At 37.2% G+C, this 26,281-nt stretch overlaps 2 protein-coding genes across 2 annotated transcripts in view; both read left to right on the top strand.

The window, feature by feature from the left end:
- The window catches only part of SLC25A16 (solute carrier family 25 member 16), a 14,937-nt gene extending 7,139 nt beyond the window's left edge, over window positions 1-7,798 (top strand). Inside the window, exons 5-9 of the mRNA XM_042818386.1 lie at window positions 3,353-3,474; window positions 3,995-4,061; window positions 4,846-5,008; window positions 5,899-5,967; window positions 7,581-7,798. Of these exons, the coding sequence (XP_042674320.1) occupies window positions 3,353-3,474; window positions 3,995-4,061; window positions 4,846-5,008; window positions 5,899-5,967; window positions 7,581-7,737 (578 nt within the window). The 3' untranslated portion in view covers window positions 7,738-7,798. The remainder of the gene's footprint in view (window positions 1-3,352; window positions 3,475-3,994; window positions 4,062-4,845; window positions 5,009-5,898; window positions 5,968-7,580) is intronic.
- Window positions 7,799-11,718: 3,920 nt separating this feature from the next.
- DNA2 (DNA replication helicase/nuclease 2) lies at window positions 11,719-26,200 on the top strand. Its single transcript, XM_042818175.1, has 20 exons — window positions 11,719-11,885; window positions 12,222-12,405; window positions 14,169-14,314; window positions 14,683-14,808; window positions 15,278-15,497; window positions 16,016-16,133; window positions 16,465-16,630; window positions 17,422-17,616; window positions 18,439-18,669; window positions 19,042-19,158; window positions 19,249-19,358; window positions 20,603-20,712; window positions 21,731-21,955; window positions 22,480-22,673; window positions 22,772-22,861; window positions 22,986-23,178; window positions 23,635-23,724; window positions 24,600-24,782; window positions 24,922-25,068; window positions 25,715-26,200. Exons 1-20 carry the CDS (start codon window positions 11,719-11,721, stop codon window positions 25,769-25,771), a joined length of 3,069 nt encoding a protein of 1,022 aa, XP_042674109.1. The 3' UTR covers window positions 25,772-26,200.
- Window positions 26,201-26,281: the final 81 nt, after the last annotated feature.

Here is a 26,281-nt window from a genome sequence, read left to right on the forward strand (position 1 = left end):
AAAAAAAAAAAAAAAAAAAAAAAAAAAAAAAAAAAGCCGAAAAACCAAAACACACAAACGAACTGACAAAGACCCTAATACAGGAAGCCTGGTGGTTGTTGTTTGATTTTGTTTTACTTAATAAATGCAATTGGAAAATGCTGTGGATTAGGAGAATAATGCGATGTCAATTTTAAATGGGATGTAAATAAGTCATTTAGTCGAGTCAACATTTTAAAACAAACTGAGTCTACTTTTTCAGGTGCAATTTAGCAAGAAATACAAGCAGGTGCTAAGTGTTTAGACATACCTGGACTTGTAAATCATGCAGTTCTTTGACCTGTCTGATGCATGTTCTTTGTCATCAGCTTTTTCTGTCTTCATATAGTTCATGAAGCTTTGCTTTTTACGAACATGCTTTCTTGATAAATTAATCTCTTTTATACTTGTGAAGGAATATGTCTCCTGCAGTTGAAGGCTTTGACTTCTGTTTGTAGTTTTTGAAACTGTACACCTTAGAATAACTTGGTAGTACTAACTTGGTCTATGCAGAGCGTGATGTAGAATTCAGAAAAACGTGCATCAAATATATTTGCGATACCTGATCTTTGTAAGCCTGTTTCACTTGTTGTTTCTTCACCCTGGGTATTTTATTTTTTATTTCAAGGAAAGAAAATGAGGAATAGTAGGGAAATTGTGAGACAGCTATTTGCCTATACAGCTACTCTCATTGTCAACTTCCAAAGCATGGACCGTCTAATGCCTGTTGTGCTTCATTTGTGCTAAGCCTCAGTAGAAGTTTGTGTAACCCAGTATCTTGTCCCCAAGAGTGGTCAGAGGTGCTTGAAGAAGTGATTCAGTAAAATGTTCTCTCTGTGATAATTTTTTTACTTCAGCGGGGTAGGTGCTTCTGAGTCAACATTTGCAATGAAAAAGTTGCTGTATTTGAAGAAAGTAGTACCTTAGAGGAGGAGGAATGGTATTTGTCCTATTAGGATTACTTCAAATAAGATTTCAGATAAGATATCTTCAGATAAGATGGGATTTGCTGTACCTGTCTCTGAACTGGGCAGAGGCTTCCAATTCTGTCCTGTTAAACCAACCATGGGAGAGATTTCTGGATAGACTTACATTAGTTGAAAAGCATTGCTTCCTCGGGAGAGAGAATCAGCCTTAAGGTGTTCTGGTCTGTCTTCTGTTAAGTCATAGTCTTTAGGGAGCAGAGATGAGATTAGTGTTTTTGTAAACTTCTCCAAACCTGACTGTTCCTCACAGAGAGATGATGTCTCTCCTGAGCCTCAAAGGAAGTGTGGATCCTTCATGGACATAACATTCAGCTCTTATGAACAGTAAGCAGTAACATGCCACTTTGAGTTGCTTCAGGAAAGCATATTTTGTAGCTTTTTCAAACTGCAAAGGTTAGAAATCCTTTTTTTTTTTTTTTTTTTTTTTTTTTCCTTTTCCTCTCCAGAGTCCATCTCTACACAACTTTAAAATAAAGTGAAAAAGTGAGTCCTATTTAAAGGTCCTGTTTAGTGGATATGACTTCTTTCAGTCCAGTCTGATTTTTTTCTTCTGACTTGTGCTGTTTTTGGACTTAGTGTTGAGTATTAGTACTTCTACTAACTCTTGGTTGGTCTGTTTGCTTGTCTTTGTACAGAGAATATTCCTGGATGCTTATCAGTGCATGACATGAAAAAAGAAGGGGGATAAGTTTGTGTTTTGTATTAGGATAACTTTCCTGTGAATTCTTTAAGCTCCGTAAAAGCCTTTTCTTTTTTTCCACTCTTTTATTGAAATTGCTTGAATTGTCAATTTTACAGTATTTCTGGACATCTTGGAAAATTCCTTGTGAAAAGGGTGCAGGGATTGAATTTAATAATGTAGGTCAGTGGAAAGAGTCCTAAGATTGCTCTGGTGTTTTGCAGCTTCCAGCTTTAGAATCCTGTGGGTGAGACTGTATCAAAAATCAACTGCAGTTGCCTGCTTTTTTTGTGTGTGGAGGAACGGTCCAGAATATCTAAAAAGATGTTTTTTGTCTTCTAGAATAAATGTTACTGGTAGGAAGCTCCAGAAAGACACAAACTCAGTTGATTGTTGACCAGTATCAGCTTTTTCCATAGCCTCTTCATAGTGTTCTTCTTTTTTTTCCTAACCCCCATTTGATGTTGATGTTTTATGTCAAGATCCTCCTGCCGCTATTCAGCGATTGTTCTCTCTCCGGATATGAAAGTTAGCACACTTTGCTGGAACAGCTGTTGTTTTTTTAAATCTTTCTTTCAATTTCATCTCTTTCCTGTTGTGGCTTTCTCTTGACCTTATGCAAGAGGTGGGAAATTGTGCACATACAAAAAGAGATATGATTAACAGACTATTAAAGCTTGAGAGGAAGTGCAATTACCTACCAGTGCTCAAAAGGTGCTCATCTTCTGTAGGGTCAATTTTAAGGGTGTTCTTTAGATACAGAAGAGCAGCTGCTAGAAAGCAGAATGTAAATCACAAACACTTTTGCTTTCTTTCTCTCTTTTTTTCAGTTATTTTATTTTTATCAGTGCCAGTGTTAGAACACCAGAAAATAATCTGTTTTTAATAATCTGTTTTAACCATTCCCTCCGTATAATTTGACAGTAACTGAGTGGCTTGACTCAAAGACTAGCAGTAGTAAGGACTTGGTGTTCAGGTAACTGTTAGAGGAGTTATTCTTTGTACTAGAGATCTGTTTACAAAATGATAAGTTGACTCCTAAGATTTTATTTATTTATTTATTTATTTATTTATTTAGCATCTTGTTAAGTCTAGAAATAGCTGTTTTAGTTAAAGCTTGAAAAACAGGTAGTGTAATGTGAACTATAAAAATACAGCAATGCAGTGCAGTTCAGTACTCTTCATGACTAGGCTCCTGAATGGACTTAAATACTGCATTTTCAGGTGCAATAAATAAATACATCCAGTAATCGCATATTTGAATTTTGGCACAAGTTTTTGGAAGTTAAACATATTAATGGTGCTTCTTTTATTTACTAGATAATGTAGGATTAGATTTTGTGATTGCAGTCCAGTAAAGGCTGATGCACTTGACTAGCCATATGTTTGTGAGCTATGAAGAAGACTCCTTATGTGAAACAGTTAAGTCTGTAATCAAGGCATTAATGTGCAGCTTCAGTGAACACCAAGTATAAACATAAATCCTTTGTGTGTTGCTGAGGTTCCTGTTTGATAAGTGGGTTTTCAAGTACTTTTTCAACAAAATAATCTTGTGTATGCTATTACATTCACTGCCACAAAAGGAAATTCTGATTTTCAAAATAATCCTAGAAACAGATAAGGTGTAGGTGAGTTTTGTTTGCTTGTTTTGTTTTTGTTTTTAATAAAGGTATTACAGCAGTGATTTGTACTTACCCTCTTGATATGGTTAGAGTTCGTCTGGCATTCCAAGTAAAAGGGGAACACAAGTACATGGGAATTATCCATGCATTCAAGATGATTTACACAAAGGTATTTTTTCTTTTAATCTTCAGTCCTATGAAAGCAAAATATACTCTTTAAATGATGTTGCGCTGCACTGAAATTAATTACCTAGTGGAAAATGAGTTCACTGCGTGCGCACATTGAACTTAATGTAAAAAATTATCTGGATGCTTCCTTCTACTTAGGCTGCTAAGATGGAGCTAAGACTTATATAAGTGGGAGATGAAAACAAAGAAAAGTTGTTTTTCAGTAGCACATAGAAGTGTTACCAAAATATCTGGGGAGGAGGGATATGTGTAAGGCCAAAATGTCTCGGAGGTTATGATGCCGGATGCAGACTTTTTTTCATTTTCCCTTCTGTATCTCCTGTGGAGCTAGGTAGTTGTCCCATCAATTCTTCAGACACAAGAAATGCAACTTGGTTTTAGCTCCTTGTTGCTACATGATGCTAGTCAGATTGCTGTTGTGAATCTGTACAAACAGATGTGTAGTTTAAGATATTTATTGTATTTCTTGCCACAAATGTGAATGTATTTTTCTTTCAAAGGAAGGTGGTTTTAGTGGGTTCTACAGAGGGCTGATGCCAACTGTGGTAGGAATGGCTCCATATGCGGGTAAGTTAAAAACAGAACACAGAAATCCCTCAGCATTTATGTGCACTACTAAGTTTGCTTAATATATTTGCACATCAAATTAAGTAGCTTACATTAAAATGAAGGCTTTTGTATTTTACTGAAAGGAGAGCTAGAAGCATTTGTGGATGTTCAGTCTTTACCTAAATTGATCAGTGTGTGTTGAAGTCCCTTCAGTAGGCAAAATTTAGGTTTTCTTGAAATCAGGAGTGAAAGAGAGAAAGTAGTGGTTCTTTTGTCTGCTTCCCAGTTTTACCCCGCAAAAGGTGTGCAGGTTGTCTCTCCCACATAGATCCGTAAGAGGGCAGAGCCCTGTAGATAGTCGAGTCTTAGAGGCTCTCTATTGGCTCCATCTCCTGGTGACTTCTGTATAAATACTTAGCCAAGCTAAAGCAGTGGATGACGTGGGATGGAGGAACATCAGAAATGACTGCTGAAACTGCACTCATCTTTAGATGATGAGACTCGTTTTTTGGTTAAACAGATCTTAGGGGTTACTTTTAACAGCAAACCAGTAATTTGAAAGCCACAGTTGAGTTATTTAAAGCACTCTTAATGCTAATTATAACCAGTAACTAATTTGAACAGAAATTATGGTAAAGCTCTAAGTATTATTAATCTGTTTCTCTTACTTAAGAAAAACTTCTAATAGGATTGGAAAATAACTTATTTTTGTAATTGCAGCTTTTTGTTTATGATGATGATAAGTACATCAACAAATATTTTGCTCTGTTACGAAAGTACATAAAATTAAATTTCCTTTTAGGTTTTTCTTTTTTTACCTTTGGTACCTTAAAGAGCATTGGACTTGCTCAAGCACCTAACTTGCTTGGACGGCCTTCCTTAGATAATCCCGATGTCTTAGTTTTGAAAACACATATAAATCTGCTGTGTGGTGGCATAGCTGGAGCAATAGCTCAGACGATATCGTAAGTTTGGGTATTGATTGTTATTTTTTTTATATAGATATTTGTTCTAGAAAAAAGTGTTTTGTCTGAGAATATGATTTTTTAAAAATAAGTCTAGTGTCAATAAGGTTTTTTTTCAGTCAGACTGTGATTCAGTTATTTCATATCGTTTCACTTAATAAATATCTAATCCTTAGCAGCTGTAAAGATAAATGCACTGAGTCAATTAAAACAAACAGACAAAACTAAAATCAGCTGGAATCTTGTTTGGGATGCTATGAAATTTGGACCATTAACGTCATTTGCTTAACTGTATTATTCCAGTTTATTTTAAGATGGTATAACCTGCAAACTCTAAGAATTGGAAAAAGAAAGCCTAAGATATTGTGCTTGGCATTACTTTCTTATTACTTTGCCTGTTTCCTCCATTCTCATACTGTCCTTGCCATGTTTTCTTTTGGCCACAAATCAAATCGATCTGGTAGACTTCTGTGGCATCAGTTTTTCACTGAATCACTCACTGCATTACATTACATATGTAACATGCATTTTCTGTTAATCTTTAAACTGTTTATTGTGTTTTTGCTTCAGGCATCTTCTCCCTCCAGTGTTTTACAGACTGTTTTATACTCTCATCTGATCTTCATGTGTCTTCCTTACTTGTGCCAAATGGAATATATTAAGAGATCTGATTTGCTGGTTTTGGTTGTATAGAGGGAGTCTCCCTTTTTGGAGAACTTTCAGCTGTGTTGAGAATCTAAGCCGAATTCGTGACTTGTTGAAAAGGGAGATTGGAGTTTGTAGATGGACTCTTTATATATATATATATAAATTAAAAACAAACAACACAACAGTATTCGTATAGTCATCACTCATCTAGTTGAACTGCTGTTCAAATATCTCCTGTGTAGATATCCCCTTGATGTAACTCGCAGGCGAATGCAGTTAGGAGCAGTTCTCCCGGACTCTGAAAAGTGCCTGTAAGTATTTTCTTTTCACCTTCAGTAAATGAATTCTTTGATATCTGAGTGATGTTGCATTCTTGGTTTAAAAAAAAAGAGTTCCTGTGCTGTTGATTTCTTCATGCTTTTAGTGAGATGTGTTACGTTTCCACACAGTTGGACAAAAGCTGAGGTTCAAAAAGAAACACCAAAATTGAAGTACACTTTTGTGTTGCTACTAATACTGTATATGAAAAGATGTTATGTGCATTTTTACTCAACTAACTGATCCTTAGCATCACTAGGATTCCTGAGGGACAAACTACCTGCTTCTACTGAAACGATGCGTTGTTTCAAGGTATACTTTTAATGGTGCAGAATCTATTCTCAATATTATTTTATGCAATACTGCTTTATTTAACCTGCTTGATTAACCTCAATTACAGTAACATTGCACACACTGATTGTAGTTGGAGTTCCTACACTTTTTTAGTTACATGCGTGAGTCCAGTAGAGGATGAAGTATCATAATATTCTTAAAATCATAGTATTAAATTAGGCATCATGGTGGAAAACATTCTGAGCTTCAAACTGTTTTTCATTAGCAGAGTAAGGTTTTCCCCTTGACTGCTTTCTAGTCCAGGTGCTTCTAAAATAAGAATGTGCTAATTGTCCTTGGATTTTGCTTCCTGCATTTGTGAGAACTCACACTTTTACAATTAGACTTTCCCACTTAACAATTCTGTTATGATTGTTTGGAGAGAGTAGGATAGTAGCCATTTATCTTTAGAGGATGGTAGATTAATAGAAGAAGGAAACCTTGAAGTTTTGAAGCATATTGAAGATGTTTTCAAGGAGTAATAATTTTAATAGCTTGGAAATGTTGAGCATCTTACAGATTTTTACTCAAAGGCTTTGCATTTTAATGACTACTTGTTCAGTTTCAGTACAGGTATGTGAGAAAAATCTTCCTGCTTGCATAACTACTGCAAATTGTATTTCAAATAAGGTCAAATATCGTATTTCACACAAGTTGTTGCCTTTATCTCAAGAAGAAACAGTTTTTGCTTGGAGCAGGGAGGCTTACACATGTGAGTTATAGAATACAGAGCTAAACAGAAACTTTATCTGCAGAAATTTAATGTGTGATCCTGTGCTCAAACAAACAAAAAGAATGGGATGCAAAACCTGAATACTGATGATTAATGTAAGAAGTGTGCACTGCAGTGGGCAAATTTGTTTTTGTTAGGCCATATTACAAAGGAGTAATATTAAACTATTGTCGTCTTCTGTAAGACAAAAATGGTGCTTCTCAACTTCTTCCTGACAGATAGAGAATAATGTGTAGTCACCATTCTGGTATAAAAGTTCTGATTATGTCTTTTAGGGCAGATTATTTTTAGGCTGAAGCTTCTTTAGATGGAACTGCACCATCCTCTTTCCAGTTTCCAGCCTTTAAGCCCAGATTTCTGGCAGAAACTCAGTCTGTTTTATGAGTCCTAAAAGGATTGTCGTGCTCTGCTATATGGAGTCTCATGTTTTTCCATATGTCACTTTTAAGAACCAAGTAAAAGAACGTCTTATATTTAAGAAAGTGACTCTAACTATCGAATGTGTGTATTCAATAATGATCCAAGTTCCTGTTTTTCCAGTACAATGGTGCAGACACTGAAATACGTGTATCAACAACATGGAATACGAAGAGGACTGTACCGTGGTCTGTCACTGAATTACATTCGTTGTATCCCTTCCCAGGCTGTGGCTTTTACCACGTATGAACTTATGAAACAATTCTTGCGCCTCAACTGAACTTTTTTAAGCTTTAATGTAAAAGTTACGCTGGTGAATAAACTACTTGAAGTTAAATATATATTGTGGCACTGCTGTTGTCGGACAACTTAATTTTAATTGCCAAGATTTAATTAAATTGGAGTCAAACTAGGAGACAGATCATCATAAGCATTAGTTAGCGAGAAACATTTTTTGCACTTAATCTTATAGGCTTCATTAGATGAACCTTAAGAACTGCACAGTTTTAAAATTACACCCACATTTTATACAGGTTTCAAGCTGTTAGTTGTTTAGCTTTCTCACCATTCCAGGAGTTAAACACATGATTATATTGCTTTCTGAGCTACTCGACATCTGTTCTTCCTTAACATTTAAATTGATTAAATTTATTTGAATAAAATGGAACAGTTTTCTTATTCAACTACTTGCCAACTCTGTTGAAGATGGACTTGGTAGACCACAACTTAACCATTTTTTCTTTTTGCCTTTTGTACAAGTTTTCTGTATGTTAAGAACAAAGCATGTATCTTCGTGTGGGTATATATGGGAGTTTTTTCAGCCTCTTCAATAACAAATGATGAGATGTATTTAAAATCATTGCTAATCCTGCAATTTAGAAACCAGTTTCGTTGCATGCATTCTGTTCTTAAAAAAAAAAATAAAAATCTACACAAATAAAAATGGGAAACTTGTACAGTGGTAAGTGGTAGAAAAGATCTTAAGGCAGTTAGCATGTAATCTTACAAGGCATTTCTGTACCTTTTCTGTAGAGCTTAATGTTTTCAATTCAGTTTATTGAAGGCTTTGAGTACATGACGTACTTTGAAGGACTGGCTCTTGTAAACAGGTCTGCCCCTACCTTAAAATGTGGGACAAACAGGACTGCATGCTGCTGCACTTATGTATTTAGGCATATGGACCATTTAGGCACATGGAGAAGAAAATGAAGATTATATTACAGTCTGTATATGTGTGTATGTGTTATTTCTAAAGTATGGTATGCAACACATTATTATACTTTTTCTCCTTCAATTCCTTGTAGAGAAGTTGTCGTTCGGACTCATTTATACATAATTTGCATTGGTACTCCTGATTTTATTCACTTGAATTGGGAAGCTGTAAAGCATTTACTTATGTGATATAAGTTATTTATTTATTGCAGTATTTTTAGCAGTGTCCTTTAAGAGTTGGTAATGGTTGTATTAAATAAACTGGTGGATTATGTGATCAATTTACTTAATTTTGAAAAATCAGACTGGATTTTGAGTTATGTATCTCAAACCAAATGTTATGACTTTTTGTTTTTTTTCTGGTTTCTTAAAAGTATCTGTTTCTTTTATATTTAACAATACAGTTATGGGCAGAGAACAAGATGTATTTGAATTTATTTTATTAAAAATTTTGAATGAATATATTTGTATGATTTATGTGTGTGTAAAGCAGAATCCAGCATACTCACGCTTGAGAAGAAAGCAGCAGTAGAATGTGTCAGCAAAACAACTGAGTAGGATACTGAATGTGAAAAACAGCCCTACAGTGCTGTATCTTCAGCATTACTTTTTCAAAACAGAGCTTACAAGTGTGTTAATAATTCTACTTGAAAGTACTAAAATACTTCAGAAAGGTGTACGAAGGGAAAAAGGGAGCTGGAAGGGAGGAGATTTGTTTCTAATTTTTTTGGTAGATATTTCTAACCTTTTTTGAAAAGGTTGTTATTAAATATATTTCTTAATCAGAACACTATTTTGATTATCTGACTAATGTGTTCCATATGTGTGACTGGCTGTGTTCCCTGGTAGTCCATTTTACTATGACTTTGAAGTGCCTATTTTCTGCTTTTAAAATACTAATAAATACGCACATAATTTAAATATATTCTATATATGTAAGCTGTGAGAAGTTTTTTATTGCTATTGAAGAACATTTTCATTAGTCAAGATGCTGGATTTGAGTTCATCTTCCATTTAAATTGTCTCTCCTTGAGAAGGTGAGCTTACTTCTTTTGAACCGCTCTGTTACCACACTGAAGTTATCAGAATGTCAGCAATTAAATGTTAGGGAAGCTGGTGGTCATTAGTTCATGGTTTTATTTTCGATCTAGTTCTAGTTTTTTAGATTTCACAGCATAGCAATTGAACAGGTTTGTACACATCCTTTCTAGGAACTTTAGAAGTTATTATAAATTGATACAATTGCTTCAAAATCAATTTTAAAAGCTTTCTCTGTGTGGGGAAAAAACCCCACAAAATAACCATGTTAGAAAACATTTTTTGCAACTTCAAGATGTTTTTAGTGTAGTTTTTATTTGCAAGTGTAGATGATTATCCCAAATGTCAACTTTATTATACAGAGAGGCTTGAATGGAAGTGGATATAATTATTATTGTCATATTTCCTGAAAACCTGTTTCCTAGGAGTCTTGTAACTTTAGTTCTACCCAGTGAAACAGTTCCTTCTGTGAAGAATTGGTAATGCAGCCTTGGGTACTATTTTTTATTTTCTGTTCCAGCCATTCCAATATTATATATTCTGTTCTCAGCTATTTCCAATGTCCTTAGATATAGAAGTGGAAAAGGTCTCTCCATTTCAGAACTCCTTCAGGTCAGAATCTCTTATCCATACTATGTCCTGAAAATCTCAGATGATGGTTTGTTTCCAGTTATTAAACACTGTCTTTAAAATAGAGTTCAATTCCTTATCCTTACAATGGAAATTTCTGCTTGCTGTAATGGAGGCATTTGTTTATGCATTACGTATCTAGTTTGCAGTTACTTCACACAAAAACTTGTATTTGAATCTTCTTTTTAGACTGCTAAATTCCAGTGTCTGTATTGTTTTGTCTTATTACCTCTGCATAGGAATGTAGAGATAACCTTGCATTCTGCAGCCTCTATCACATGCACAAAGCAAAAAGCTCCTGTACAATAATCTGTTTTAATACTGTACTAAATTGTGTGCCTGTGTGTTTAAAAGAATTATTCCATTATGAATATTAGCAGTTCTGCAAGAGAAAGCTTATAAACATAAGCTATATGTACTTGAGGGTTACCCCTAAGAAAAGGGGCTCATTTATGTGCCATCTTACCCTTCAAACGTCAAGCTGGATCCTCCTGCTGGGTACCTGACCCCTGCTCATGTTGTCTTCCCAGGCTGGAGCACAGTCCTGTTTCTCAGTGTCTGGCTACATTAGGAATACAAGGCCAAACTCCAATTACTCCATTGTTATTTTTCCTGGCATTTTAAGTGCAGAATACTGATATATCGAGAGTAAACTTAATACCTGCGTTCTTTAGTCCTAGCTCGACTTGACAGGAGCAAAAACGGTTTCCTCAAGTAGTGCTCTTGTGACCAAAAAGAAGCAAAGGGGGCAACCGTGCGCGTCTGAGACTGCTGCATCGCCTCAGGGAGCTGCTGCTTGGTTGCACCGGCTCGTGTTTGTCATAAGGAAAGCTCAACTCCTGGGCTGAGGTTCATCCACAAACATTTGAGAGAGAAAAGCGCCTTTAATTCTACTTTTTCCCGCAGCCCCGTTGTGAGAAGCGCTGACCGCAGCCTGTTAGGCTTCCTCACAGCGCAGGCCGCCCGCACAGCTTCTGCTTTTCATCCCGCGCGCGGGAAGCTCGCGCCGCCCTCCGGCAAACTCCCATTGGTTGCTCTGCCTTCGTCCCCACCAATGATCGAGCTGGGGGTGGAGTCTCTGGGCAGGCGAGAGGGGCGGGCTGTGCTGCGCCTGCGCGGAGGTTGGCGCGGCGCGCGGGATTCGGTTGGGGTGCGCTGCGGGGCTGAGGTGAGGCTGGCTGCTGTGTAGCGGAGGTACTGCTGTGCTGGGCGGCGGGAGGGAGAAGGGAGAAGGCCTGCGTACAATTTAAAAAGCACGCTGTAGTCGTCTATTTATCCGCGCTGACACGCGTTCTAGCAGTGGAGGTGGGTTTGTGCCGGTCTGTTTCCTCGTCGAGCACTGCGGTAGGTTTGGCAGCGTTAACTGTGCTTTCAGAAGACGATGACCGAGCCCTGTAACGCGGCGCTCAGGAGCGGGCTGAACAACAGGTACCGCGTGTTGGAGGTCCGCCTGGTGCGGCGGGAGGGACGCGACCCTGAGAAGCACCTGGCGGTCAGCGCTTCCACATCGCCGGGAGATACGGAGCTGTGCGTCCTTCAGAACAGCTGGTGAGCGGTGCTTTGAGATTCTGCTGAGCTTCTGAAGCAGTTTAAGCTCTTAAATATAAGGAGATGTTATAAGCATCAAGTATAGCATGCCGGTGTAAAATATATCGGTTCTAAAATGGCTGAAAGGATAAATCTGTAATGACTAATCTGGAATGATTTGAAGTCATCAGGATTTCTCTTCATGTGGATTTGATCCGTGACCTAGTGCTCAGAATTAAAGTTTTGTCAGTAAAAAGCTCATAGTAACCTCAGGTTTTGAAGTATGTTCAATCTGTTAATTTCTTACATGTGGTATCCTGTGCTTGCAAATTGTTGTTGGAATGTTTTGCTTTACAGGGAGTCTGTTCCAGTTGTTCCAGGAGACATTGTTCATTTAGAAGGGGACTGTAGCTCTGGTACCTGGATAATAAATGAGCAGTCTGGATATCTCATTCTTTACCCAGATTTGCTGCTCTCTGGCACTACGATATCCAGTAGCATTCGATGTATGAGAAAAGCAGTGCTGAGTGAAAGGTTTAGGGTAAGTGTTAAAACACCTGATGTTGTATCATTAATAAGTTAATGTTTCAGCTGAGAATGGTGGCTTAGCTCAATACTAAAACTGTTTGAAACGTGATATTGTAAAATGTCAGTAGCTAGTCATAACGTTTACAGAAAAAGAGCAATTCAGAGGGAAAACTTGCTTTTTGGGCTACTTTTTTTTCTTTTTTTGTTATGTTTGTTTTTCAGAATTTCAGTTGAAATTATTCTGAGTTGTTAATACAGAAAGTGGGGACAAAAATAAGCTTCTCACTCTAGTTTTCTGGCAACTTCTTTTATACTCTTCTTGTTCCTAGCCATGTTTTCTTGTGCGTAAGAAGTTTTTGCTAGATGTGCACCTCTTGTTGGCTGTATGAAAATGTAGTCTTATTTGGCTACTAAAAAGCTTCTGAAACATCAGCCATTTCAGCAAAGGCTTTTCTGGTACCCCATGAGAAGCATGTGTTAGCTCCAGATCTAGCTGCTGTATACCTGTACTGTAGTCAGGGTTGGTGTGGACTAATTCTGGAATCTGTATCCAACTGTGCTGGAACTCAAAGGGAGAAAAGGTTTCTTGTGGTTGTCCTTGCTGATACATGAGTGGTAGAGTAGCAATGGCTGCCAGTTCCAGCTGAGGAAAAGTAGACATGAGGAGCATGTAAATCCAGATGGGCAAGGGAAGTAGTAAACAGGAACTGTGACCAGAACAAGAAATTGAAGTGCAGGACGTTCAGACTGAAAAGAGATGTCAACAGGAGGCCTTCATTAGAGAAGTAATAGGAATAGATTAATTGTTGGGAAGGGACACGTACAGTCAATGAATATAAAGATGTTATAATTATGAAATAAGCAAGAGAATTTGGCAGAGCAGATTATAATAACAAAAAGAAAATAGATAGAAAACTTGCCCATGTCCTGGGCTCGCTGCAAAACGCCGGAGGAGGGATCGCCAGAGGAGATCCTTCCCCACTGGCAGTCAGCTCTTAAACGGGTCTAGGAGGGATGGAGCCAGGATCCACTGTTCTGGCAGCACAGGAGAATTGCCTTCGTCTACGCTCGCATGGCTGATTCACTGCTCGCTTCAGGTGATCAATCAGAGGTTCAGCCTGTGATTCAGCAGTTCCCATACAGGACAACACAAAGGGTCCTGACTCTGATAACACCACTCTTTGAGTTGTGTTCAGGTCCCACACCGCTGGTTCTGTGAAAGATACCATTAACTTCCAAACAAACTGATTATCTTTCCAGCTGTTTGGTAGGGGCTTATGCAGAAGTCATAATTTATCCATTCCTGTGAGCTAGGTGGGTTTCTGAGCCACTCTGATGTTGGAATAATTTTATGTGAGTTCATAAAATGCAGGAAGTTGCTTCAAATATGGATAATGTAAACATAGTATTTCTAGGATAGTAAAGATTATTGCATTAGGAAATGCTGCTGTTAATGCTGTTCACAAGGAAAACCTTCTTGATATACACTTTAAAATGTGAATTTGTTCCTTCTTTAATTGCTTAGGGATTGTATCCTAACAGTGGATTTGGAATAAAAATGGGAGATAAAGCAATAGAAGAGACTCACTGCAGTTTGTCTGTATTTGCAGTCACATTTGAATCCATACTAATAAGTGAGATAAAAGATCTAATGATTTTGCTATTAAAACAATTGGGATGTGTCACATGCAACAAATAAGCCCAGAAATTCTGTGGAAAATGTGCATGAAGTGAATATGAATCTTAAACCTTTTGTACTGTGCAATTGTATTGCAGGGCTCTGAGTGTGGTTCACGGCAAACACTCATTGGTACAATTCTTCATGAAATTTTCCAGCAATCCATAACAAATAACTTGGCACCTGAAAAAGTGGAGGAACTAGCAAATAAAATTGTTTTTGGGCAAAAGTATCTCAGAGAAATGTAAGTACGTTGCAAGGATCTGGTTTTATGTTTGGAAGATCAGATGCTTTAACAAATGGTTACTGTTATTAGGAGAGCATCTTACCAAACAATCTTACTGAAATTTTGGTATCTCTTATTTCCCTGCTCTATAATGTAATTTAATATGCCTGCCCTGCTGGAGTTAAATGGGAAATGTAGTTTATTTCTCTTAATGGGGGCTCAGCTGTAGTTTTATGAATTAATAGGGTGATGTGAATGTGTTGCTATCTGTGTTTTAAAGATGGTTCTTTGAACTTGACAATTATTTCCATGAATGTGAAGTACTTTGGTACCAAAGGTGAAGCTAATTTTGCCATTGCCCTAATGTAAATGGCTTTGTTTTGTAGGTATCACTTAAAGCTGAAACAAACAGAGGTAATGCAGGAGATAGAAGAATATTTGCCTTCATTTTTTAAGTGGACAGAAGAGTTCATGCGCAACCCAGCTAACCAAAATCAAATGCAACTGAAACTGTAAGAATCCAAAATTAGAAATGATTCTAATTTGTGTATCTTATTTGGGACACTTTCAATTTTTAGAAGAGAGCTTTTTATACAAATCTCTTAACTGACATGGAGCAATTAATTGCCTCGATACCTAAATAGCTAACATTGAGCTCCCTATTTAGTTGCAATTATGAGTAGTGGGAAAGACATCAAGAATGATTATTACAAGGCTGAGGGAGGACTAACATAAAAATCACAGTGATGTTAAAATCATTGTGAACAATGTGGTAGAGAGTAGATGCGTTAGTACTTAAACATCCTTGTTCTTTTAATCAGCTGGCTAAGGTAGAAGTTGCTGTAGATATGACTAAAAACTGGAATATTAAACTACTATTCAGATGTAATAGTTTGTCAGCACACGCATACTGCAATGTGTTTTAATCTTGAAATATTAAGGAAAATCATTAACTTCCCCCTTCCTTTGGTTTCTTCCTAGGCCAAGTGAAGACAAAACAGGAGATTGCTCTTCTAAGGTAGAAATTGTAGATATCTTAGACGTTGAAGAGAACATTTGGTCTCCCAGGTTTGGATTGAAGGGAAAGATTGATGTTACAGCCAGGGTGAAAATCCATCGTCGGTGCGGCGTACAGTCCAGGATAATGCCATTAGAGCTCAAATCTGGCAAGGAATCAAACTCTATAGAGCACAGGAGTCAGGTACAAAAAGAAGTGTAATTTGACTATTGGTGGCTATAAGCAATCTGTCTTATTAGAATGACTGACTTTGTCTCAAGAATACGAAACGTTTGGTTTGTATGTGATGTAATCTGGATTTATGGATGAGCAACCCTGGCATGCTCAAAGCTGATGATTTAAAAATTAGCTGAGGTGTGGGAGATATGCTTATTTAAGTCTTTCAAACAGCTTTATGGCTTTTATCCTGAAAAACTGTTGATTAGTCTCTTCTTACTAGACATTTGAGTATTAGCTCGAGGCAAAGAGCTTGAAGAACTATAATTGTGCATCTTGACAGATAGCTGGTCTGAGTGAGGGGCAGTCATGTATAAACTTTTGTTAAGGAAGATGCCTTTTAAGTCAAATGCTTGGTTAGGTGCTTATTAGTTATGTTTTCTAAATTATTTGTAATAGTAATGGCTACATAAATTATCTTATGAAGCTGTTTTAGTATTTATATGTACATGACACGCAGTATGTTTCATATAAAATGTTTGCAGGTTATCCTGTATACGCTGTTGAATTTAGAAAGGAGAATGGATCCTGAAGCTGGATTTCTTCTTTATCTTAAAACTGGTACTATGTATCCTGTTACTGGAGCTCGCATGGATAGAAGAGGTGACGTTATCCTCCCGCCCTTGAAACCTACTTGATTAGTTATGTTACTTCATTATGATTAACATAATGAAGCATTTCAGTAATAGTTGAACTAGCAGGATTTTCTCTCATGGAGCAAGTTATACTTGGCTGTATCATTTGTTGTAATTTTATTTATTCTATGAAGTTGATGTTCAAAACTGAAATATGTTTTATTAATACTTCATTAGGACTTTGCTATATGAGTATCTACTTCTTAGCTGACTGAAGTGTGATGCCTGGTTTCTTTAGGACTAAGAATGATTAAAAGCTACACTTAAAATATCAGCTTAGTTTGTTCTTTTCTTGACAGAATTAATAAAGCTAAGAAACCAGGTGGCCTTCTACTTAATGCACAGTATATATAAATCTGCTGTGGGAAGACAGCAGTCACAGCTTGCTGCTTTGCCTCCTGTAATTGATGACAGTCAAGCCTGTAAATACTGTTCCCAAATACACAATTGCTTTGTATATAGCAGGTAAGAAAAAAATCCCACCACCTTGGTTTGATACTTGTTTTTTAAATAAGAATAACTTCAGCCTTTGATACTATTATTTGACCTTTGTGATTTGATGGCTTATTATTTCGTTATGACAACTCTTGCACTCCCAAACAATGTTCCATAAACTCCAGCATAATAACTCTTACATTTTCTTTGACCATTTGTTTTTTCAGGTTGTAGGAATGAAATTTTGGGGGAACTGGCTTTGTGCATAAGTGTAATATGGTTTAGTAATTGCTTCATAAATCATTACAACATTCAGGTATTGCGGCATTATGTTATTCCTAAGTCACCAGCTGTTTTAACAACTTTTGAACTAACTTTTTTTTCACTTGGTTTGCATTTTTATGTGCACAATTATGTATAAATGCCTATTGATGCTTAATTCCAAGGTGAGTTGACTTGAAGTCTGCTTTTTTATTAACTGTTAAATCCCATTTGCTTAAGTAAGCACCACCGTGGTATTCATATCTTACTAAAAAAGAAATAGAAGATGAAATGCTTAAATGTTTGCAGAATTATTCTTGGGAGGTTTTCCTTTGGTCTTCTACTTATTTTCCCTAATTCAAAGTCATACAGATGATGTGAAGCGATTAAATGAGATTGTAGGAACAAAGGACATGGAATCAACTTTATTTCAGTGATGATAAATTAAGTGCTATATTTTTCAGTGTTTCAGTATAAACTTAAATTGGTCTCATGTACAAACTGACTTGCAGGAAATGTGGTGGAAGTTGATTCTTTCCTGTGCTTGGTTCTATTCCTAGAGCTGTAGAAGAAAGGATGGCTGGTGTGTCTTTTCCTCCTGCTATGATACCCATTATTGAAAAAGAGACGCAGCACCTGAAACCTTCCCATTTAGAGTACTTCAGTCTGTGGTATCTGATGTTAACCTTGGAGATGCAAAGTGGAGACAGTAAAAAGGGGTATAAAAATATATGGATGATACCTTCTTTGGAAAGGTAAGATGAATTTCTAACCTGGTACAAATGAGTGATTGGAAGTGAGGCATTGTCAACTTGTAGTTTTCCTTACAAGGGAACCTAGATGTTTGCTACTACTTGTAGAAATAATCAGATGTACTTCTTGTAAAGTAGAGTTTGAGATGTGAGCTGATGAAATCATTAGCTTGCTACACTTACAGGTTATATGTTTTTGATATGTTTTTCTGTTGTTGCTATTAAGTCAGGCTTGGGAAGCAGTAAGTTAATTGCAGTCTCTGCCTTCGGAAGTAGAAATTGTATCATTTTGTTTCAGTTCCTGAAGGCTGACACTGGATGTTGGCTGTGAGTCCAGCTCACTGCACTGGTTTTCTGAGGGTTTTATTGACAAATAATGATGTATTTTGGGCTCTGCTCCTATGCTTGCCTGAGAATGTGGATAAACACTAAGGGCTCTTGCTGGCTGAAGTATTTTCTGTCTTACATCCCTGGACATAGTAACTATGCAAAAATCAATGGGTGGTTTGTGGATCCATTTAAATGAGTTTGTTTATGTGGTGTTTTAGGTGAAACAAGCAATTTACTAAGCAAATATCAAACATTTCAGTGAAGTGTATCCATATATTTTAGTGTTCAGTTTTTAACAAAGTTATCTGTAATTTTATTTTAGGTATCAGTTGAAGCAAGTATAAAGTGTTTGTATATCTTTACAATTCTTCTCTGGTCATAGAGGCTATTGAAAACTGACTAAATTTTTTTATTTCTTGCTTACATATATAAAATATTTGTCTTACTGAGGGGATCTTACACTGAAAAATTAATTTTTCTGTAATATCTTCACAGAGAGAAGGCTGGAGACTGTGTTGGAAACATGATCAGAATTGATCAAGTTCAGGAAGTTTCTGAAGGACAATATCTGCATTCTTTCCAACGTAAAAATGGTGGTGTACCTGGAGCAAACCTCTTGGTTGGTGATAGAGTCGTTGTGAGTGGAGAAGAAAATGGTTTGCTTGGCTTGGCTACTGGCTACGTGAGAGAAATCAGTGCAACAACAATCTCCTGTTTGTTGGGCAGGTAATAGAATAAAAGGAAAAACATCTGCTTGGCAGCACTGTGATATGGGCTTCAAGAAAGGCACTCCCAGGCCTCAAAAAAGCTCTGAAATGGTCTGACTCTTCTTGCTTGGCTCATGGAGGTATATTCTAAAAATCATGACTGAAGGTGGCAGATCGGTGTCCCTATGCCTATGTTGACTGATTAAAAAATATACCTGCAAAGTGTATCTTCAACATAAGTTTCCATGGATACTCTGGTTGTTTTTGTTATTAGTAACTTTAATTATTTGGACTACACTGCCTTGAAATGTGCCCTTATTAATGAGACTTTTATCATCAACTTACTGCTTGTAAGCAGAATTAATTCATGCATCTTACTGTCGTCCTTCAGGAATTTATCAAAGCTCCCTGAGAGTACCACTTTTAGGTTGGATCATGAAGAAGGAGACTGTAGTATAGGAGTTCCCTTTGAAAACCTCTCTAAACTGATGAAAGATTCCCCAGTCAGGTATGAAGAATCAAATTAATTTCACACTTTGAGTATTTTTAGGTTTTTCTCAATGAGAAACTCACGATTCTTGTATTTCTGCATCTGCAGTGAAAAGCTCCGCAACTTGATCATTGACTTCCACAAACCTCGTTTTATTCAGCATTTGAGCTCAGTCCTTCCTCCGGAAGCAAAGGAAGCTGTTGCAAGTATTTTAAAGGGTATTAAGGCTTTGTTTTTTTCCTCCTAAAGTCTTATGATTAATGGTATATTTCTATTGCCAAAGCATTTATCACAGTCGATACAAGCTCTCTTCTTCTACATCAGGGTCTAGTAGCAGTTTTTTGTTTAAAAATAAATTCTGGCATTACATGTCTTTCTGTGACATTTCTTTCATTACATTACATTACATGTCTTTCTGTGATCAGTTGAGCTACTTGGAAGATGTGACCAGATGTCTGCTTAGAATTTTGTTTTTACTTTTAATAGTTCCTGTAGCTTGCAGTTTTAGCATTCTCTAATTGTTAGAAAATTGGGAACAAGGAAGACTTGGGATAGAGGAAGTGGACTTTGAGGCAGTGGAAGGAAGGAGATGGGCTTTGATGTAAACATTCACTTCTATAGGCTCTTCTATTGACTTGTTGACTACTCTGCAATATATGAAGCTTTGTGGCACTCCTGGTTTTTTTTTTTTGTTGTTGTTGAACAGAGGATGTATGTGATAGTGTCATAGTCAGTGAAAATAGCACTACTGCTGACTGAGATGTCTTTGAAAACATAACTGACTTGTCTTAAAACAAAGAACTTCTTATAAAAACTTTCTGAAAACTAAAAGATGCACCTTGTTGCTTGGAGGTCTGCTTCAAATAAGAATTTTGCCCAGCCTTCTAGCAAACCACTGAAAGGGGAAGGAAATGAGAGGAAGGTGTATCTGCTAGAACTGAAGAATGATGGATTAACAAATACTGGAAGACAGGGAGTAACAGTTCCTTCCCATACTTGCAAACAAAACCTGGCTTTCAGTAAGACACCAATAATTCTCCATGTTCCTTGATTGTTTGTTTGTTTGTTTTTGCTTGAGCTTTGCCTAATCCAAATAACCAGACTGTACTGCTCATCTGCATCAGACTGGGGAAACACAGCTCTGGTTTCTTCTTGTGGTGGTTTTTTTTTTTTTTTTTCTGAGCAAGATGATGCTATCTGTGCAATTCACTTTGCATTTTTGAATATGAAAATGGATATGATGAAAAGAAAAATGGAAAATAGCAACAGGATATCAATCACATTTAGGCTATCAGAAAAAATAAACTGCAGAAGGTCACAAAACATCTTCAATGATGTGTTTCTGAGATAGCAGTACAGACCCTGTACTACTTGTCTGCATATTGCAAAGTTGAACATTATTGCTCTAGCAAGTATAATTATGAAGTGTAGACATTTTCCTGTTATTTTTTCTGCTTTAAAGGTCTGAATAAGCCTCAGAAACAGGCGATGAAACAAGTGTTGCTTTCAAAAGACTACACGCTTATTGTGGGTATGCCAGGAACAGGAAAAACAACTACAATATGTGCTCTGGTAAGATCCTGTGCTTTGATTTTGAAAAGATTTGTAAGATTTGGAGAGCATTAAACACGTTTTATGCTCTTCTCAAGTAATGGCCCTAACTCAGTGTACTGCTATTGGTGTAATTTCAAAGAAGGAAACTTTTTGTTTTAATTTAAGAACTTTTATTTGGTAGAACTGAAAATTTGCTCTGTGGAATAGGAGTGTCTTTTGCTTCTATGGGAATATGTGAGAGGGAAGAAATTGAAGTAATAATCACTTTGTGACATTTTAATGATACAGTTTTTGTCCCTAAATGCCAACAAGTCCTCAAGCCTTGAATTGCAGCTCAAAAAAAGGACTCTTTGGGGAAGTCTACAACTTGCCCAATGGGAGCTGTATAAACCCAAGGTGCTGAAGCTGTGTGGTCCAGTCACTGACCCTTCTGGCGAGTGGTTTTCTCTCCCCAGAAATGGGCTGCAGGAACTTACTGGGTTCAGGCCGTGGGCTGAGCTGTTCCTGAAAGAAGTGATATTTCACATCCAGTTGTTATCTTTCCTGAACGGGTGTTTTGTCTTCTGCCTCCTTTCATTTCCCTGCTGCATGAGAACTGGTGGGGCAACAGGAAGATGAAGAGTGAGCAAGCTGCTGCTGTTACTGGATCAGCTCATTCCACTGAATTTGATGTTAAACTCTCATGGGGAAAATTATTTCCAGAATTGGTCTGTAAAGCTTCTGCATACAGTATTGATATTCTTTGGCACACTGCCTTTTGAATGTAGTTTGCAAGCATGTGTAGATGTCCTTCTCTTACTCCTCTGTATCACGTGTAGTAAGCCTGCTGTTTAGGAGATGCGTCAGTTCTATTGCTCATATTCCCTTGATAATAGCACACTAGCTGATTTGGCTGGGAAGAATTATATTAATGAAGTCATACTTGCTGTTGGCTCCATCTGAAAACTTAGTGTTCCACCCCAGCCTTGGTCACGCGAAGTCTTTCTGTAAGCTAAAAGCAATTTTTTTTTTTTTTTTCCTCTTCTCCACTCACTAGGTGAGAATTCTCTCTGCTTGTGGCTTCAGTGTTCTTCTGACTAGTTTTACACACACTGCTGTGGACAATATCCTGCTGAAGCTAGCCAAATTCAAAGTAGGCTTCTTGCGTTTGGGAAGAGCTCAGAAGGTTCATCCAGATATACGGAAATTTACAGAAGAAGAAATTTGCAGGTCCAAATCAATTAAATCTGTAATGGATTTGGAAGAGCTCTACAACAGTCAGGTGAGAGAAGTGTTTCTGCAAGGCCTGCAATGCATATTATGTTAGTATTCTGGTTGGTCAGATGCTGTAGAGTTAGGAACCCGTCTCAAGAGTGTGTTGCTGGCAGGAGAAATCTGTGCTGAAACAGGTGCTCAATTCCTGCATCATTGCAATTTCATTACAGCCAAGAATGAGTAATTCTAGTAGTCTAAAAGCTGAAAAGCATTTTTTATGTTTACACAAAATAACTGATAATTACATTTAATAATTCCCAAAGAGTTGGAGAGACAGGTGGTGGCAACTTCAAAGTAAATTAATTGAAAGAGTGAGATTTCAAGATTGAAAGACTTTAAGAACACAAGGTCAATATGTGTGCAGCGTGAATGGCATTGATTTAAAGGGCTAAAATTTATTGGTTTTATCTTTAGTTAATTTAAATGTGTGTGGTTTTTTTTGTCCCTGTTTTTTTTTTTTTTTTTTAAACCAGAAAAATGTTCTGTGCAGGGATTGAAGCTTTCTCTTATTAGCGTGTCTCGATTTTTCAGCCAGTGGTAGCAACAGCCTGCATGGGCATAAATCACCCCATCTTTGTTCAGAAGCAGTTTGATTTCTGTATAGTTGATGAAGCTTCCCAGATAAGCCAGCCCATCTGTCTGGGGCCACTGTTCTGTTCCAAACGATTTGTGCTGGTGGGGGACCATCAGCAGCTGCCTCCACTTGTACAGAATTCAGAAGCAAGGTGAGATTTGCTGGACAAGTACCAGTAATATGAATTTTGGGAGGGCTTTTGCAGTATGTTGTCTGACATGCTTTTGTGAATTGTTTTCTTTGTACTAGAGATCTTGGTATGAGTGAAAGTTTATTTAAAAGGCTGGAGCAAAACCAAAATGCTGTTGTCCAGTTGACTGTGCAATACAGAATGAACAGGTATGTTGGTATGTTAAACTTATTTATTACAGCAGTTTTCCTTTTTTTTTTTTTTTTTTTTTTTTTTTAAACGTGGGATTGAAATTCCAAGATTTGACACCACTTCTTTCTTCTTCATCCTTAGTAAAATTATGTCACTGAGTAACAAGCTAGTGTATGAAGGCAAACTGGAATGTGGATCAGAGAAGGTGTCAAATGCCACTGCTAATTTGCCAAATCTAAAAATGCTGAAACTGGAGCTTGCAGATGCTTCAAAAATATGGTTGAAAGAAGTACTTGAGCCAGACAAACCTGTATGTTTTCTGAACACTGAAAAGGTCAAGTTCATTTATTTCTCTTCCGTTTAAATTTTGTTATATGCTAGAAAATCCATCTCACATGTAGAAGTCCATCTTCAATATAAGATTCATGTATTACAGCAGTCAAGCAAAATGAAAAGAATCCTCACCACAAAAAGTCTATTTTTATTATATGTATTGTATAAATGTGAAATCAGATGATGGAGCTTTGACAGTTTCTTGAGGTGAATTGCTCTTACTAGAAATTTGGAGTTATGAAATGGCTATTACTGGAAACAAGTTCTGTCTAATTGTTTCAGCATGTTTTGTAAATGCTCTGAGGTTAATTTCTGATACAGGTACTCTGTAGAATTTAGCATTTACCCCTACCTTAAAAAAGAAAGTAGCGTAAACACTGTATGATAGAGTGAGTTAAGGATTAGAATACAGTGCACCTTCAGAGATGCTCATTATTTTCCATTTATATTTTTAAAGGTCCCAGCACCAGAACACACAGAAAAAGGTGGTGTATGTAATGTGACAGAAGCCAAACTAGTGTTCTTCCTCACAACTTTATTCATTAAGGTATCTTTTACTTGAATGTTGCTTAAGAGGGAGTGTTCTGTAATTAATCTCACGTTGCTGTGGAAATTCTGACTATGTGTGTGTGGTTATTCTTGGAGGGATAACTGTGAGGGTAAATTCATGGTTGGCTTTGTGTTGCTACGTAAAGGGTCTGAAGTCTGCATTCAATTCCCTGTCGCATGCCTGGTTGGAGTTTGGGGTGAAATAAAAGCTGAGTGCTAAATGCTTTAAGAGATGAGGATGGGCTTTCTTGTGAGGGGGAGGGGAAGGGATTTGCCTTTCTCCCTTATTTCACAGAATCACAGAGTTGCACAGGTTGGAAAAGACCTAAAAAGATCACCAAGTCCAACTGCAACCTAACCACACTACCCTAACTCTAACCACCCACCGCTAAATTATGTCCCTGAGCACCACATCCAAACAGATTTTAATCACATTCAAGGATGGTGACTCAACCACCTCCCTGGGGAGCCTATTCCACTGCTTAACAACCCTTTCTGTAAAGAAGTTTTTCCTGATATCCAACCTAAACCTCCTCTAGAACAACTTGAGGACGTAATCATCTTGAGGAGTGCTGCAGACTAATGAATAGTTCTGCATATTTACTTCCCAGTCTGAAGAAGAAAGAAGAATGAGGATTTTGAGAATGCCTGTCTATGCTAGGTGAAGACAAAGCTTGGGATCTTGCAGTAATTAATATTTTCCTTTATTTATACCAATCTCATTTAGAGTTCCATTGATTTCTTACTGCAGAGATGATAGCTTGCAGCACTACTTAAAAAAAAAAAAAAATCCTACAGGCTTCTTCAGCTGGAGAAAAAAAAAAGAAAAACAAGTTAACTACAGTGACTATTTTCTGTTTTTGCTTCACTTAGGCTGGCTGTAAGCCTTCAGACATTGGTATTATATCGCCATACAGACATCAGTTGAAAGTAATCACTGATTTGATGGCAAGACTGAAGGAGAGCAGAGTGGAAGTCAACACTATAGACAAATACCAAGGAAGAGACAAAAGTATCATAATTGTGTCTTTTGTTAGGAACAGTAACGATGAAAACGTGAGTTGTTCATCCTAACCTGACTTTCATTCCAGTTTAAAAACTATCCTGAACCTTAAACTTAGATACATTTTGAATTATTCACCTCTAATTCTGTAATTTACATGGGAAAAATAAAAGCAGATTGTTTATTTATCAGCTTGGTGCCCTCCTGAAGGATTGGAGACGACTCAATGTTGCTATCACAAGAGCCAAGCACAAACTCATCATGGTGGGCTGCGTTCCATCACTCCGCCGCTACCCTCCTTTGGAGAAGCTGCTCTGCCATCTGCAGTCTGAGGCAATGATATCCTTTTTCCACACTGTTTTGTGAAAGGGGGAAGGTAAGACTACTTTGGATAGGAGGTAAGAATGGGAAGACCTTTGATCGTTTAGATTATATTTGTAATGCTAATTGTCAGCACAGCATGCATGCATGCATGGTCTGCGTGTGCCAGGAGCAGGCTTTGATGACAAGCTAATAGGCAGATCAAGGACTTCCATTCTGTCTTGAAAAGTAGAAATATGGTGATTTGCAAATCAACTTTGATATAGCTTTTTATTTAAAATTTGATGAGTACATTTTTAACGCTTTTGCTTTCTGCATTTTCTTTTTCCCGATTGTCTTGGTTTCAGGGCATCTTCACATCAGTGTGATGACTATTTTTGGAAGAGCCATTTATTTAAATACCTATTGAGAGAATGCTTCAGGATTAAGGTTCCTAACTTAGAAAATTGTTTAACCTGTGACCTGTTCATCTTTTTCTCCATTCTTTCTGGCACTGTATCAAGTCTATTCTTGTTTCAGCTCCTTACATCTCCTATTTAAATAGGAAAGTTAGATGTTTTCTTTACAGATGACATCTGTACATATTCGTACACTTCCTGTTTGTTTTGTTTCTGAAAGCAGCACATCCCTAAGATGCTTACGAGCTATTTCCTTAACTTCCTACATCTTCAATCTTCCCTCAGGGGCTCATGAAGGTATCCACAAATGTAACATTTTATGATTGTGAAGACTGAGCGTTTTAGAAGATATTTCTTGTATATTTTGTTCTGGTGCTGCTGAATGTAAATTATTGCTTAGTGGAATGTGAGTGCTGACATGCACAGTTCAGTTTTGGCTTCATTCAGATTGAAATTATTTTCAATGATTTTAAATGTTTCTTTCAGTAAAAGTAACGATACACATTTCTTTAATAAACTGATTGTTGAGTTGGTCCTTTTAGAACCAGGGGATGTGTAACAAACCAGGAATGTAAAGTATTTCGTTCCTTCAGGTACTGTTTAGCTGTTTCTATGCTCATTTTTTATTTTGGTAAACACATTTCTGCTTTATGGATGGGGGGATAAGTTTGAGGAGGAGGCCTGGGCAGAGTTCAGTGCTGTACTGAGCCACTACTGCGTTCTCTGCGCTCAGTTTGATTTTACACATTAAAATGTAGGTCACATCCACTAATCCCATTTATTAACATTCCTAATTAAAATGCTGTGTTGTGTGGTTTGGGGAAAAAAGCCTC

The sequence above is a fragment of the Centrocercus urophasianus genome, unplaced genomic scaffold, assembly GCF_019232065.1.
Source record: "Centrocercus urophasianus isolate 14NV4802_14NV808 unplaced genomic scaffold, USGS_Curo_1.0 seq_17, whole genome shotgun sequence".
Lineage (NCBI taxonomy): Eukaryota > Metazoa > Chordata > Aves > Galliformes > Phasianidae > Centrocercus > Centrocercus urophasianus.